At 44.5% G+C, this 16852-nt stretch overlaps 1 protein-coding gene across 3 annotated transcripts in view; it reads left to right on the forward strand.

Annotated features, from left to right (window-relative positions):
- nhsl2 (NHS-like 2) overlaps nucleotides 1–16852 on the forward strand; it is a 122337-nt gene that overhangs the window by 68206 nt on the left and 37279 nt on the right. For all 3 annotated transcript variants that reach the window (XM_070993060.1, XM_070993061.1, XM_070993062.1), the window contains exon 2: nucleotides 12333–12563. In XM_070993060.1, coding sequence (XP_070849161.1) covers nucleotides 12333–12563 — 231 coding nt within the window. The remainder of the gene's footprint in view (nucleotides 1–12332; nucleotides 12564–16852) is intronic.

Genomic DNA, 16852 nt, shown 5'->3' on the forward strand with positions numbered 1-16852 from the left:
TGCACGCACGCATGCACGCACACACACACACACACACACATACTCATTTAGCACAGACCATGACATCAGTATAAGTGCATTTGTGGCGGGTTTTTTTGGGATGATGTGTTTTGCATACACACACAGGTTGTATACATGAATGCACAAGGATGCGCGCACACACACACACACACACACACCTCTACCTACCTACACACACATGTTTCCATCACTTCAGAGGACATGACACTGACTTACATTCATTTCCTGGAGACTTACCTGAAATTGTAAAGAGTTACGGGGCCTTGTCTCTGCACACACACACACACACACACACACACATACATACACCCACACACACACACACACACACACACACACTACACTCTTATAGAAAACCTGTCGATTGTTTTGTTTGCGTTCGCTTCACTGCAGCTTCTCCGTGGTGTCTGAGCCAGGTGGATTAGCGCTCTGATTACACACACACACACCTCCTCATTACACTCAATCCCATTACTCCACCCTCTCGCTCGTGTGTGTGTGTGTGTGTGTGTGTGTGTGTGTGTGTGTGTGTAATGAAGGAGATATGACAGAAGAAGAAAGAGGGAGAGAATGGAAGTCACAGGGGAATGAGTGAGCAATGGAGGAGAGATGAGGGGAAGGAAAGGGTGGAGAGAGGATGGAAGGAGGAACTCTGCGTGATCGAGGGAATAAAGGATGAAATCAGGCGAGACAGACGTGGAAAAGAGGAAGGAAAGTGATTTAAGGAAAGAGGGAGGAGGAGGATAAACGAGTGAAGGGAGGGAGGGCGAGGATGAATTGTGGCTCATGTCACTATAAATTACTTCCAGAGTCTCATAACTGCAGACAGCCAGGTCTCGCTGTGGAGGAGAGGAATACACACGCTTACAACGCATGTGTGTGTGTTGATTTAGAAACTGTATTTATGTGATTGCATTTGTCTGCAAGTGCTCGAAATGCCGGAGACACTCCCGTCTTTTAACAAGCTGTCCGTCAAACTGTTTGTCCAGGGTGAGAAGTCTTCAGAGATTAACGTTCGACGCGCTTTACTAATGCATTTAGAAGCATCGAGCTTTCTGCGTCGCGCTAACGCTGCAAAATCACGTTTGTGTCCACTCATTTTTCTGACTTTGTTTTATATTTGACGACATTTGCGGTAAATGTGATAAGACGCAGATTTATCAGCTTGTTTCTTGGTGCCGTGTTACTTTTTTTTCCCTTTTTTTGGCTCATAAACTACAGCGTGTTTGTTTTCATGCTAATGAAGGAACGTGCTCATTGATTCTGTTTCTGATGGAGCTCAATGGCACAGAGGAAGACGATATATCAGGGTTTGATGCACAGACAGTACTTGCCAGTTGTATCAGGTCGTTGTTATCTTCGGTCTTTTCGTGGGATTTGTTGAGAATAAGAAAAATACAGAATCCCAGCAGCTGTTTGTTCCTCAGCTCCTCAGTGTGACTGTACATCGTGTGTTTGTGGTTGTGCTGTTTGAAGGATGATTGGAAACATCTGGAGTGAGTCATATAAGTCTGTGAGTGTTTGTAATTAGTGGCTTAAGTATGCAAATCTTAAAGACATTACTCGATACGCTGTGTATGTAATGTTTGGATGAATATGAAAACATTGCATTCAGATTCCATTAGTAATACTTTTCAGTGCTTCAGAGTTGTTTTAACTCTTTCTTGGTTCGATGAAACTAGAGGAGCAGAAACAGAATTCAATATATTTTGCTCTGCCTCCTCAAAGAAACTCAGCACATAAATCACTGATGCTCTTTCTTCTCTCCTCACTATCACTGTCTGTGCTTTGTACCTGCTTCTCCTGCAGGGGGCAGCACTGAGCTGCACAGAGGCCGCCGGCTGCAGCAGTCAGGGGGCTGCACACGCATGCATACACACCCATAAACACACGTGCACACGCTCAGTTTTCCACCACTTTAGCCACTGGGAGTAATTAGCAGCCGTCATCTCGTTCGGCCAAAGTCTCCTCAAAAAGCTCAGATATCTGCCGCAGCTGGGACTCTGCACTGCATCCTGTGAAAGATATTAGCAATATGTTTACACCTCTTTCTCTATGTTTCATGAAGGAATGTCCTGCACTTTCTGCATGGTTAGAAGTTAGTGGACACTCAGGGGAAAAACGTGCTTTCATGTCAAAAGACTGTCCATAAAATGAAAGCTTATGAGGCAACAGTGGCCTTGATGATCAGTAGAAAGCAATTTTTCATTTCACTCTGTGTTCTTTGAATTGTCAAACAGTTCTGCATGAATGCGACTGTCCCTCGTGGGCCACCGTCAGTTAGTCAGAGACGCTGGACGTGACAGGAGAAGCAGAGCGCAGCCTTTAACATTAATGGTCAAGTCATGTATCACCTATGTGCACAGGCATCCACCAGAACCAGGTGAACTCCAAAACAGGTGTTTTATAATGGTCCAAACTCAGGCTAAAACACCAGTGAATACTGGACCAAACTCATATTAAAACACCAGTGAATACTGGACCAAACTCATATTAAAACACCAGTGAATACTGGACCAAACTCATATTAAAACACCAGTAAATACTGGATCAATCTCAGGCTAAGACACCAGTAAATACTGGTCCAAACACTACAGATTTTTGATTAAAATTGGGTTTTGGTGGTCAAAGTCAAATGCTTTCTTGCCAGTATGGATCCCAGATCTAATGTGACACACTCCTCTCCTTGTCCAGTCTTGACTCACCGTGCGTCATCGTTGGTCCATCGGGGGAAGAATCCGCCGGCTTCCTGTTCACCTTTCTTCCTTTCTTGCCGCAACACCTCTGATTCACACTCGGCTAATAGCTCGCTCAGCCACCAGGGTGAGTGGGCTGCTCTGGCACGGGCAGAGGCACGAGAAGAGGCAAATGATACAAGTTTCTCCAGTTTGAAACGAGGGTGTGACTCAGATGGAGCTTGGCGGCGTTCAGAGGTGGTTGCGTGCTATTTTGGTCTCGTTCGTTCTGCCGTAGTTTTCCTTAATTGACTTCCGTCCCACCGGATTGGACGTTTACTCAGGCTCGCGAGTGAAGTGGGGACACCACTTTAATCTTTCCAGAGATTAAGAGACAACAAAGCCAAAACACAAGATACCAAAATCTGTGAAAGGTCTTGTCTGTAATTATTACTTTTAATTAAAAAGCTTTTTTCTCTTCTAACCACAATTCTGTTTTACTGACGGGTGACATGACAGGATGCTTTCCCATCATTATTATGAATTACTGTATATTATTGTTATTGTTAGCATTGTTATTATTATAGCATTAGTATCAGCAGTAATATCTGCATGGGCCTGACTTTAAGCAGGTAACGGCACACAGAAGGACGCCTAACGTTCGGTTTGGGTCTCACTGTAGTCAGTAAATCTAGTTTACTGCGTGGCTTTTACTAAGTGGCCTGCACACACACACACACACACACACACACACACACACACACACACACACTTTGTTTTAGCCAGGCCGTGCAGTGGGCACTGACAGCGTTATTTAAGATGAACATAAACAAAGCTGCTGAGCACTGGGCTAATGCTAATGGAGCCTCATGAGCCTGCCATTCACATACACACACACACACACAGGTTAGCGCTTAGCGTATAGCTCCCGGCTCATCAACCGCATCACATTTCCTCAAGTGTGTGTGTATTTTTATCCCGCATGCACGGAATCTGCGCGAGTACGTGGGTGATGAAATGATTAAATATGAGCGATGGCTAACTTCTGTTTATCCATTCATCTGTGTATGTGAGAGACAGAGAGTGTGTGTGTGTCCAGTGATAACAGCTTGTCTAAATCTGCGTCCTCCCTGCTGACACTCCTACTCACACCGAGGGGAATGAATTAGTAATAGGCCTTAGAGAAAAATAACCACACACGACACCTCGCTAATGCATTTGTGTGTGCGTGTGTCGGTGTAGACTCGGTGCATTGTGGAACTTTTTGTGTGTTTGTGTGTGGCGTGGACGCAGTACAGTACAAACTACTGTGGACAAGTTTTCTGCATTTGTGTGTCATCATGAGGATGTGTGCCATCTATCTCCCTGCTGTGAGAGTGGGCGCAGTCAAAGTATCACTCCTGTGTTTTGTGTGCGTCAGCTGGGAGTAACGCCTCAATCCTCTCTCACCTCTTCATCACTGTTACATTATAGAGAAGGTCAGTGGGTTCGCTGTCTCATCACCGGGTTATATTGTATCACTGGGAGAGTTTCCATCCATCACTTTTTTTGCACATTTCAATTTTTACGCTTTGCTGAGGTGCAAAAGTTGGTTTATGAATAAAAGTTAAAGGCGACAAAGGCCAATGAAAACACTTAGCGAATAAATCATGACATATATGAAGCAGGTGACTCAAACATCCGATGAAAAGATGGAAAACAGCAGCAGACAAATCATGAGATCTGTGTGAGCTGCAAGACTCTGCACGAATCAAACAGAAATGTCATATTTCCATCACGTTTTCTGCATTGTTTGCCACAGTTTGACTGGTGCCATCTTTGCTAGCTCTCATGTAATTCCGTCATCTTCTTCTGTGGTGGTTTAAGGTTTCCTGTCTATATTTTTTTGCTACTTTTTTGTTACTTTTTAAACAATTCTTGTATACATTTTGTGTTTGTCTGTATGTTTGCTACTGCAACAAAATAATTTCCCATATTGGGATCAATAAAGAAGCAGTCTAAAGTCTACCTGACTGGAGAAGTCGCGCCACCAGCTGTTTACGTGGATAAACTCCTAACATTGGCGTCACAGTCGTCGATGGAAACACGCATTAATCTGCATGTTCTTTTGCCGATTTCCCCGACATTTGTGTGGAAACCTGCTGATCTCTCGGCTCTAAGACCACCAGCATGTGTCGGTCTGGCTCCCACTCTGCTTCCAACCATGCATGTTATGATGCTCTGAAGATACGAAAACCATTCCTCTGAGTCACTGGTTCCCTTGACCTCCTCTGTAAGCCAGAAAAAGTTGAATTTGAGTCACTAAATCAAGAACATTTACTGCGTTTCACACACGTTTCTCATTAAGTTCTTGCTTGGTTCCAGACCCACTGAATGGCTGCCCACATCTCAATTAGGCCTCGGTTGGCTGAATTAAGAATGGGATCTCCATCTGTTTGTGGTGGTTTTGCTTCTGTCGTACAGATGAAAACTCGAACATGAAACATGAAACACAAACAACACAAAGCTCCTCTGCTATGTTGACAGTGAGCTTGAGAGAGCAAGGAGGCTTCATCATGTTTTGGATTTGAAGTGGTTGCTGGAGGAACATCACCTGGTTTTTCCTTGTCCAAAACTCTGTCCGTCTTGTACTCAACATGTTTGCTGTCAGGGTAAATCTTGCTAACCTGAATGCTTTCAAGCACTCCCATTCGCTGATCGTGCCCAAATGTTTCAGGTCCATTCAGCTTCATTTTCACTCCACACTTCAAACAAGTAATTAAAAACACATTTTGGAAACACACATTTGCATTGCCTATGGTGCTTTAGACTCCAGTGCTGACTTGAGTAGATATTTGAGTAATTGATCTATTTAATCCAATATTGACTGATGTTTGAGATAAAAAACGGCTGTTTCATGAACCCCATTTACGGGATTGTTTAGCTCAACTGAAATTTGACATGATCATGAACAAGCATTTATGGGGATTGAACTCGGCATTCGCCATGTTTCTCTGAACCTGAACCATCCTGTCATTGCTACGCATTCCTCTCCAGAGCCATCTTTCCCCTTTACTCAGAAGGACTGTGGAGATTGAGCTTTTTTTCCTAAATCTGCCCAGTGATGCCCAGAGGCTTGTATCTCTCCTCCATCCAATCCCTCCATCTTCCTTCCTTTTCATGTCACCGTGGTGTGGTTACATAAGGGAGGAGGGAAAAGAGTGACATCTCGGCCGAGGAGGAGTGGATGTGCTCTGTGTGTGCATGGCTGCTGCTCAGCTTTTAATCAAGAATTAACTGTTAACCTCAAAGGAAACAAGTATCCCCGAAGACTCCTTTGTCTCGTGTATCCGTCAAAACAGTCTGAGCTGTCAGCTCCCAGGTCTGAAAGCATTTTGAGGTCAGAAAATGCATCTATACGCCGGTGAAAACACAACCAAAACACTATCATATACCTGTTTTCCTGGTTTCATCCTTCAGCACAGTATACGATCTCACCAATAGGTTGTTCCGCACTATCCTCAAAACATGTTTTCATTTTTAGCTGTCTGTCTGTCTTTTAGGACGAGAGATTGTAGGTTTTTGCAGCTGTCTTGAGATGAAACATATTATTTTGGAAGCAGAGCAAACACTTGGAAAATAAGAGTTCCCTTCAGCAAATTCATTCAGTTGTTTTCCTGTGTCTCAGACAGTATTATTGCTGTGACAGCATGGAAACATACCCATGAGACAAAGAGTAGGTGACGTTTATTTAATTTAATATCTCTGGATAATAGAAGCAGTTGACAATATCCATCAAAACTGTCTGCCTTACCCAGCGCAGTGCGTTGACAGACAGGCTACACTGGCTGGCGTTTTGCAAGCGTCTTAAACTATGAGTTGCTAGCTAAGTTTGCTAACCACTTATCGTCTGTTAATACTGCTCAGACTGTGACTTGCTAGCTAAGTTAGCCACCTGTTTTAGCTTCTGCAAACATTGTTCAGACTGTGATTCAGCTGTTTTCTTTCCAGGTACAGGTATTTAACTAAACATGAGTCATGATATCATTAGCAAAGATAGGTGGGTTGTGACAGGAACAGCCCTTTAATGGCTAACTGTGCCAAATGAAAGTGCATTATTGTTTATGCTAACAGAAAGGCTAAGTTTCTCTGAATACTGCTCAGACTGAGTCACTAGCCAAGTTAGCCAACCGTTTTAGCTTCTGTCAATACTGTTGAGACTGTGAGTCGCTAGCTAAGTTAGCTAACCATTTCAGCATCTGTAAGTACAGTTCAGACTTTGAGTCACAAGCTAAGTTAGCTAACTGTTTTCATAAATGTCAATACTGTTCAGATTGTGAGTCTCTAAGTTAGCTAACTCTTTAGCTTCTGCTCTCACTGACTCAGAGTGTTTTGTAAACAGTTACAAGCATGTAACTTAATATTTGTCACATTGACAAGATAAACAATAGGTTATTTGTGACAGGTTGCTAATGTAGCTAGTTATTGTTATTAGCATATCACTCACGAGAGCAACGGCAGACCTTTCTGAATTGCTCAACAAAGTGTCCTGAATATTTTCCAGGCTGCTTTATTGTTGTGAATTCCCCTCTTGTTTGAGATGTAAACATCAGTGGTGGTGTTAACGCTAACGTTCCACCATTGTCCTATTTTCTACCATCAATCCTCCTCCAAAGCAGCACGTTTCCTCTGAACCTGCTCTCTGATTGGCACATCATGGCCACTGTACTTTGAATTTTTCTCTAAGAAGTGACAGGTTGTCTTCTTTTATGGTCTTTGCGTCAAGTGACGGCTTGTCTTCTTTTTATGTCTCGGCTGTCATGGCTCATGAGGAGAAGCTGACTGTTGAGGTAGAGACGTGGAACAGTACAACACAAAGTCCACCGTCCTGTCATGGATTTTTTTTGACCAGTCAGTCTCTGGGCCTGCTGCCTTGTCTCGCTTCCTGTTAGTTTCTGATGGGCCTGTATGATCTGCCGTTGCACTGCAGCAGTTTTGGTGTGTTTTGGTGTGTTTTGGAGATGAGCCTGAATCCTGTGAGGCTTCCAGCCTGTGAAAAACCTTGTTAGGTAGATGACGACTCCTTGCTGTGTTGATGTGCTGTAGGAACAGTGAGAAATTCTTTGCACACCGTCACAGAAACAATGATGTGTATTAACAGTAATTCGTGCCACATTTTCAGAAGCTCCAGAGGCTTGTGTGACTTAAGCACATATAACTTGACTCAAAAATACACAGATGCACACTCTCACCCACACAAGATCATATATTTAACTTGTTAAATCAGCTGTGTTTCCACTAATCCTTGGTAGGGTTGATATAAGTCCAAAGATTCATGCCTTAATTAAAAACCAGTATTTACATACAAATGCATAAAGTAATTTTGAAACTTTTAGAGGCTGTTCGTGGATTTTTCTTGCAGTTACAAAATCAAGGTAGTTGTTAGAAAGTACCTCTAATGTATCTTCAACTCCAACTCTAAACCCCTTTCGCTTTCATACATGTGTTTGGAATTGCTGCATAATTACCTTTCAAGAGGTCACTCCGGGAGCTTTGGTGTCACAGATCACACTTGTTTCACACCTTCGACCTTGTGTGTCAGTGTAGTATCCAAAATCTAATTAAAGATCACCCTCCGGCATCTGTTACAGATCAGTCTGACATTAATTAGCTCTAAATATCCTTCTCAAAACAAACAGGCACCACAGAAAGATTGTAAAACTAATTATGGCTCAAAAACCTTTAGCTTGTCTTGACTTTTTGCCTGTACTGAAACGCTGTAGACCTGAACACATGATGATGATACTAAAGCTGGAACGTCGTATTTTTTCCGTGCCCTGTTGAGGTACTTGCTGTGCTCTGAGCGATCTTCAGAGTGCATCTTTTTTTATTGTAAACAATGAGCGAAGGAAGCCAGCATTTTGAAAAGATGTTCCCAGCGAGCACTCAAGCCCCCATGACGCCTTACAGCATGTTGACGTCGGCCTTTCTCTCATTTTCCCCGCAGGCTCAGGAAGCCTGCGCTGCAGTTACCAAAATCAAGGTTTAACATTTGAAAAATTAGTCAGCTCTGACTGTTTTGTACCAAATTTTCTACCTCTGCATGGCCATCATCTGCCAGGTCTGCTGAAAATATCAGAGCCGAACTCCCAAAAAAGTGACCGACGCTGCAGCCTTTTCATTACAGTCCAGCATCTTTGAATCATTTTAAAATGGCGCACACACCCAACGTCGATCATGCCACAAATACATGTTGTAGTAGTCCAGCGTTAGAGCAATTATTCAGATCCTTTACTCAACTAAAAGTACCTACACCACACTGTAGAAATACTCCTTTACAATTCCAAGTCATGCATTTAAATACGCTGTAGTCACCCTTTAGGATCACACCACCATCGACCTCTATCAATAAAGGAAAAATGTGTTTACCTACAGCTAATCACTCAAAAACACTGATCCAGTCTTGATATATTAATATAATTACTAATATACTTGAAAAGAGTGTTGTGTGTTTGCGACAACAGTATACAGAATGTAAAGAAACAGTTCTGTAGTTGCAAAAGTTTGTTTGCCTCCTTGAAACAGACTAAAAAAGCACAGAATGAGTATAATCTGCTGGGTGAGCCTCTGCTTCAAACTCAGGTTCCCTAATGGGATATTTCACTCGCAGCAAGACCCACAACACAATGCATACATCCCATAACACAGATTACCTTCAGAAAGAAACAATGCTGAAGAAAGCTCTCAAAATGAATGTACTGTATGTAAGGCTACAAATGACAAAAAGTCAAATGGCATAGGCTCTGTGGTGAGAATATATGTCTGCTCTACAGTACGGTACACCATAAATCATGCATGATTGCCTTTGTTCTCCTCTCCGCCGCTGATACTTACTGACGTGCACTCCTGTATCATAAACAGTAGCTCTCTCTGGTGGGAGCCGATTGTGTGAAAGCAGCTTAGGAAGATGAAGCCGGTAGCTGGGAGGGTGTAATTGTGATTCCATACAGTACGGCGGGTTTTGTGCGAGGAGACGGCTGCTTCAGAGCAAACAAGACGTGATAGTGGCGGCAGATTCACCACGGAGTAACTGTGTGTACGTCTGTCTGCCGGGAACCGAGTGTTCTTTCAGTTCTTACCTTCTTCCCCCAAAAGTGCTTCAAATCAAGAAATAGTTTCTGCGCATCCCCCTCAGCGATACTTCCCACACACATGTTGGAGTCTGCGTTTATATTTAGAGTATCTGGTGTTTAGCTCAGCCGAAGCGAGCTGGTGCGTCAGTGTCTTGCTCGGGACTCAAACTGTGTTTTCTGTAGCAGGAACTGACATTTCTGTCACTGGAAGATCTGTCTGAGCCAAAGGGGAGATCACCCTGCCTGTGTTTTTATCACCAGTGCAGATCATTTAACGTGAAAATGTTGAAGAAAAAATGAATTAGACGCCAGACAGTAAAACAAATTAAATAGAAGCCAGACAGTAAAACACCCAGAAGCATCATTATATCAAGAGAAAGTGAGGTGGGAGGAAGTAAAGTTGTGAAAAAGAATAAAGAATACATGTGTTGTCCAACCAACAGTCCAAACCTCAAAATTAGTAAAAAATAAATTAAGATTATAAAGATAATTTAAAGGTAAAGCTGCAAAAACTGTGAAGCTGAAACCATGAAACGTATCAAAATGGCTGCTTATCATTATTACTTTGATACAATGTTGATTTGTGACAAAGTATCATAATTTCTAAGCTTTTTAAATGTTTTTTTATGCTTGTAAAGTGAATTGTAGCAAAAGCTGTCAGATAGATGTAGTGAAGTAAAAAGTACCGTATTTCCCTCTGAATTGTTGAGAACTAGAAGTTGAAAGTAGCATGAAAAGAAAAAGACTACAAGTACCTCAAATTTGTATTTCATTACAGTACAGTACTGACATTCCACCACTGTTTACAAACATAATGCTAGCCTATTTGTTTTATCTTATTTGGGATGAAGTTTCGTATCAATGCGTTGAACATTTGGAACATTTAGTATCCATCAGAGTACTTCAGGTTAGCATAAAGAGGTTTCTCAAAACTAGGATTATGTTCAATACTGGGCCATTATGAAGGATGCAGTTAAAGTCGTATATATGGCAACATTCACTGCCAGTCTCTGAGCTAGTGTGGATAGCCGCGTATGCTAACCTTTACCACGTATCAAAACTGTAACCTGACTAGTTGCCGTGCACAGATGTTGTGTGAATTATTATTTTATGTACGGCTGTTTTTTTTTTGCTGGTTTTGTTAAACCAAAGCTAATGCACGTTTGTGAGTCCTGTTTGCTGTTTGTGATGAAATCTGCTCAGCTATGCTAAACTTAAACTCTGGTTACACTATGAAGCATAGTTCCATAAATCCAAGATGGTGGCTAACTGCACTGTGGCAACTGTTGCGAATTGAATATTATGGTCTGTATTTTTTTCCGCACAGCGAGCCGGGGCAACATTTCACTAGTTTTGTAGATTTTGCAGAATTGCAAACTGTCATCATTAATTTCGGGGGACAAATTCTCCATCAGAGACAGTAACGACTGATTTCAGCGTCTTTGTCTGAAAGTTTTCGGGTTTCTTCTGACAGCTCAGTTCTGCTCGGCTGGACGCCGTCTGCCGTCACATTTGGGAGTCCCAGTGTTTGTCCGTCACGTTTAATCAGCTGCTGGATGCGTTGAATCGTTCAAAGCCTCATTCATGCCGGCGTTGAACGGCCGTTCGCCGTGATTCGGGATGATCTGTTGTGATTGTTTGTGTTGGAGGGTTGATGGCGACAGGGGCCGAGTCGACGCCTCCTTCCCTTTTTTCCTTCTTTAGCCAAATCACACAAACTCCCTTCACTCCTCCGTTCTCCTCCCTTTAAATGTCATCCCTCCTTCCCTTCTCCTCCCTCTCGTGTTCCTCTTTCTCTTCCTAATGCCACAATCACACTTGGTCTTTTTCCTCTCGTACCTCCCTGCCCTAATCCCTCCTTCTCCCCCTCCCTCCCTCCTCGTCTATCTCCTTTCCACTCCTTTTCCCTCCTAATTAAGCGCTCCTTCTCTCTGTTTCCCCTCCAAATCTGCTCTCTACCTCTCTTCCCGTCATCCCTCCCCTAATCCCTGTTTCTTTTTTTTTCCACCCTCCATCCCTCCCTCCCTCCTTCCTCCCTCGGTCCTTGTTCTCCCTGACAACACACTGCGTTATGTAATCTGCGTCTCTGGGTATTAGTTATGCAAATTCATATATTTTTATTTACGTGTGATTTTCCTCTCTTCCTCTTCTCTCCATCCCTCCTTTTCTCCTTCTCTATCCCTCTCTTTTCCCCATTTTTCCATCTTTATCGTCCTCATCTTTCTTATCTCACTCCCCTCTCTTTCTCCTCTTTTGTTCCCCTCATTTTCCCCTTTTCTCCTCCTCTTTCATCTCCTCTCTTCACCTCGATCCCCCTTCTCTTCCATCTTTCCCTGACTCCCTCCCTTTCTCTCCTCCTTCTCCTTCCCACCGCGCTCTCACTAATCTTATTTCCCCTCCTTATTTCACTTCCTCTCTTCCCCTCCCTCTCTCCTCCTTCCTCTCTCCCTCCATCCATCACTTCCTCTCAACATTTTTTCCCTCCCTCCCTCTCTCTCCCTCTCTCTCTCTCTCTCTCCTCCAGCCACCAGCGGTCTAGAGGCGGAGGGCGGCAGGCGCGGCGGCAGCAGCAGCAGCCACGGCGACGGCAGCCACAGCAGCATCAGCGGCGGAGGAGGCAGCGGCGGCGGCGGCGCGGCCCACTTCAGGTCTCCATGGCAACAGAGCGTGAACGTGTTCGGCTCGTGGAGCAGGCCGGAGTGTGTCGAGGAGCTGCACCAGCAGGCGCAGCTCAACCTCCAGAGCCTGCTGCAAGGTAAGGATGGATGGAGAGGAAAAGAGGAGGGGAGCGGATGGATGGAGGGAGCGTGTGTGTGTGCGTGCGTGTGTGTGTGTGTGTGCGGGCGAGAGTGCGTGGTGTGTTTTGAGTGGGTGGGAAAGGCGTGGAGGCAGAAGCGGAGGCGGGTGGGAAAGTGTTTACATGCGTGTGTGGCGTTGGACTGCGCTGATATGGGTGTGAGTCGGCCGCCTTGAAGGTGTGTGTGTGTGTGTGTGTGTGTGTGTGTGTGTGTGTGTGTGTGTTAGCATGCAGATATGTGTGAGAGGGTGTGTGTTCAATATTCCCTCGCTATCGTGTGTTTATATTGTACTGAAGGGGGTGTGTGTGTGTGTGTGTGTGTGTGTGTGTGTGTGTGTGTGTGCATGGCAGCTCACAGGGGCACTGCTCGTGGTGTGTATGTGGATTCACCTTGCAGCGATGTTATTTAAGGTAGTATTTCTGATTTTGTGTGTGTGCATTAGATTGGATGGACACTGTTGTGTGTGTGTGTGCATGGGGGGTGGGGTGGGGGGAGTTGTGTGCATGCAGTGTTTGTGTGTGTAGAAAGAGGCATTCAAAGACATCTGTTTCTATCTTAGTCAGTGGTTGTAACTCTGCCTTGTTTTTGTTTTTTAAGGTGGACCGCTGTCATTCCCATTTAGATATTAATTTCTGGTTTGTAGAGTACAACCTGTGTGTGTGTGTTTGTATGCAAATGAGCTCTCAAGGGAGCTAGGGTTTCCATTTGTTCTCAGGTAATACCATTTCTCTTCTTCTGTTGTCCTCTCTCTCTCTCTCTCTCTCTCTCTCTCTCTCTGTGTGACTCATGCTGTCTCGCCCTTTGCCCGGCTCCTCCATTAAAACGATCACAGCGGGTTTTTAGCTGAATGAGCGGGACGCTGAGTGCCGTCGCAACTTTGAACAAACACCTGAGAGAATGAATGAACGGATGAACGTCTTAGTGCATTACTGAGATATTTTAGAAAGGCGAAGACTGACTCCATTTTTCTTTCGGACAACAAATTCAACAAGGTGTTGATCCGTCTCCCGATAACGACCGACTTCCCTGCTCTGCTGGGCTCTCACCCCAAAACCCATGATGGAAAATCTTTAAAAATTACTCTAAATATATAGTTAAGTCTTTAAAAAGGGGACAGTAATATCCCCAAACAGCTGGTCGTTGTAGTTTTTAGCAAACAGCTAATTTATGCTTTTGTTAGGCTCTATTTTCAGCTGCGGATGAATACACAGTTACATTATCAGGACAGTATTTGTGGGACTGACTCAAAAAACAATGAAATGGTTTATTTTTTGTGTTTTTTTTTTGTTTTTGTACATGTAAAGTGTTCATTTATCAGATGATTACAACTGCTAACAGCGACATTAGCTGCCTTTTCGTTACAGTTGTCTCTCACACCGCGAGAAGGCTCTGACTAACTTCAGCTTGCTCGACTGAACGCTGTGCAAATTCTCTTCTTTCAGTCCGTTCCTGCCTCGCAGCTGCGTCGATAAGCCTAGCCGCTGAGCCAGCTGCAGGTAGATGTCAGGCGGACATCTCGTCATAGAACTCCAGCTCCTGCACTGCCTGTTATTAAAGTGGCTTTAACGGCTCCTTGCAACATTTGTATTGCAAGATGAGCAAGACGTGTGCACAGTTTGTAGACAAAGCGGATTACAATTGTGTTTGTAATAATCTTTAGGCAAAAGTATATCAATGCAACAGAGGGGTAAGTGGGTGGACGAGGCAGTGAACGGGCTAGGAGGATCAATTCAGCTGACAATAAGAGAAATATCTGACGTAACCAGATTTATGCTTTCATTCACATCACCTGTTGATCTAAACCAGCGTGTTGAGTTAAATGACAAAGAAACAGAAGCGTTAATGTGTTTGAACTCCTCTCCCTCGCTGTGTGTGTACAGTCTTCATCTTATTCAGTACAGTATGTCGCCTCCTACATCCTCCTCCATCTCCTCTCCCTTCTCCTCCTCTGCCATGTCTTTATCCTGCGCGTGTGTGTGTGTGTGTGTGGTTTCATGCGCGTATTAAGCCATTTATTGTCTCAGACTTGGCTCGACTTGTGTTTGATAAAAATAAGATGGATGAATGCGTCGTGGGTGGACAACAGCAACAGCGTGTGTGTGTGTGTGTGTGTGTGTGTGTGTGCGTGCGTGTGGCCATTCATCTTTCCTGTGTTCATTTGTGGCACTCTGTGTTTATGTGTGTGTCGCCGCCTGCGTGCACGAGCGCTGCTGCGCTTCCCGCCGTCGTGAACAGTGTGTTCGCGTGTGTGTTTTCAGTTTGTGCGCCAGCGTCCGTCCGGGCTGCGTGTGTCCATCTGTTTGGGTGTGTGTTATATAACACTGAAGCAGCCAGCTGTACTCTGGCTCTCTCTCTGCGGCCGTCCTCGCCGTTGCTCTCCCGCTGGCCTCGGCTCGGTAAAATATTCATACTCCTTCCCGCTCCTCAACACTCTGCCCTCCATATTTATGAAGCTGGCTGTCGTCCTCCGGTGTCAGACGGATCTGCTGCCTTTTCTGCCGAGATTCAGCTCCCCCTGCAGCGAGATTTGTGCGAGATTTATTCCGCTGTTGCCGCTAAGTGGGCAACGGCGGAATCCGGCCAACGTCCCTGCTCATCACCAACACGCCGCCGTAGAATATTTAGCATACGGCGTTTTTGCGCAGGCTGCTTTGTGCCCCTTTTATTCCTGATTGGATTCCTCATGTGTGCAAATTTACTTTAATGAGTGAATTTCATTTAATGTTCAAGTCTTCAATTATAATTAGTCTCTCTGATTTGGACCACTTACATTCAACAAGTCCTCCAAGCCAAAATGAGAGAATACTGTATGTTGCTGTTCGCCGGCTCTGAAAACCACGCCGCTCGGCGGTTTCTGATCGGCAGGAGGACGCCGTTCGTCCGTGCCACATCCAAAACGCTGCTGCAGAAATGATCCGCGTGCTCTGTTCCTGATCTATTTAAAACCGGCAGTGCGATAGACGCCTCTGTGGACTCGAGCACACGCAAACGAAACGTCCAGACCTCTCAAAGACAGAACCTCAGAGCGCAGCAGCACCGTCAGACACCAGGACGCTTCGGTCTGATGGACCACACGGTCGCCTCTCTTCGTTATATTGGAATTGTCCGACTCCCACAGGGGGGAAAACAACACTATTGTCTTGAAACGTGAGCTGTTCTGGATCTATACGCTATTGGCACTGTGTCACCCCGGGGCTCCAATGAGGAAATGGACATTCGCTCCTTTTAATGACTCCCTAAACCCACTACTCGCCGCTTAGCTACATCCTCCTTGTAATCTGTGTTTTACCATTTTATTTCAGCCAATGCGTTCTGTTCTCCGCACGGTCCGTTTACCTGCAACAAAAGCACGCTCGCGCGTGATTGGCCACGACTAATCCGACCACAAACAGAAACCAGAACGCTTCCAGAACCAAACTCTTGTCCCTTGCGTGCTTTCGTATGCAAATATCTGTTTATTGAGATCAGACGAGGAGCAGTTGTGCTCGAAACAATAAATAAGTGCGCGCTGGAGCCCTGCAGAGTGCGAGCTGCTCATTTATTTCCTGATTTGCTCATTTTGGACTTTGGTGAAGGTTTGGTTAAATTTAGGCACAAAAGGTATGAAAGGATCAGGATTTGGGTTAAAACAGCCACCTTTAAAGGTTCAGAGACCGTCATCATCGTGTTTTGGCATTTAAACCAATGACTGATGCTGTCGTAGGTAGAATTGATTTTGTCTTTTTGGCCTGTTTCTCAGTAATATCAGACATTTGAGCCATCCGGGTAGTCCTTCCTCCGCGGTGGAGGAGGTGGGCAGAAGATTTGGAAAGTGGTGGGAGGACCTCCTGAAGGTTCGTCTCCTCCATCAGCTCTGCTCAGAGTCCACCTCTCTGTCGCTGTGTGTGCCTGTGTGTTACACAGAAAAGGTGATTATTCCTGTTGTTAGACACCAGCATCCCCATAATCCTGTATAGACGACAGCTCGCTGTTAGCTTCGCTTAGCAAAAGCTAACCAAGTCCAAGTAAAACACCTGTGAAACAATATTTTATTTAAGAAATAGACTAAGATTCAGCTGTATTTCACTGTTGCTAAGCAGGTTACAATAAAGTATGGATATTAGTACCATCACTTTGTCAAGTGAATGTAATTCAGAGTTACAGTTGAAGAGTTCTGTCCCAATGCATGGGAAAAATCTGCATATTTAGGCTTTTTAATAACAGTTTTCATTATCTGGCCCCGTTAACGGTCTGCAACAGGCTCAGT

Source organism: Chaetodon trifascialis, chromosome 23, assembly GCF_039877785.1.
Source record: "Chaetodon trifascialis isolate fChaTrf1 chromosome 23, fChaTrf1.hap1, whole genome shotgun sequence".
Lineage (NCBI taxonomy): Eukaryota > Metazoa > Chordata > Actinopteri > Chaetodontiformes > Chaetodontidae > Chaetodon > Chaetodon trifascialis.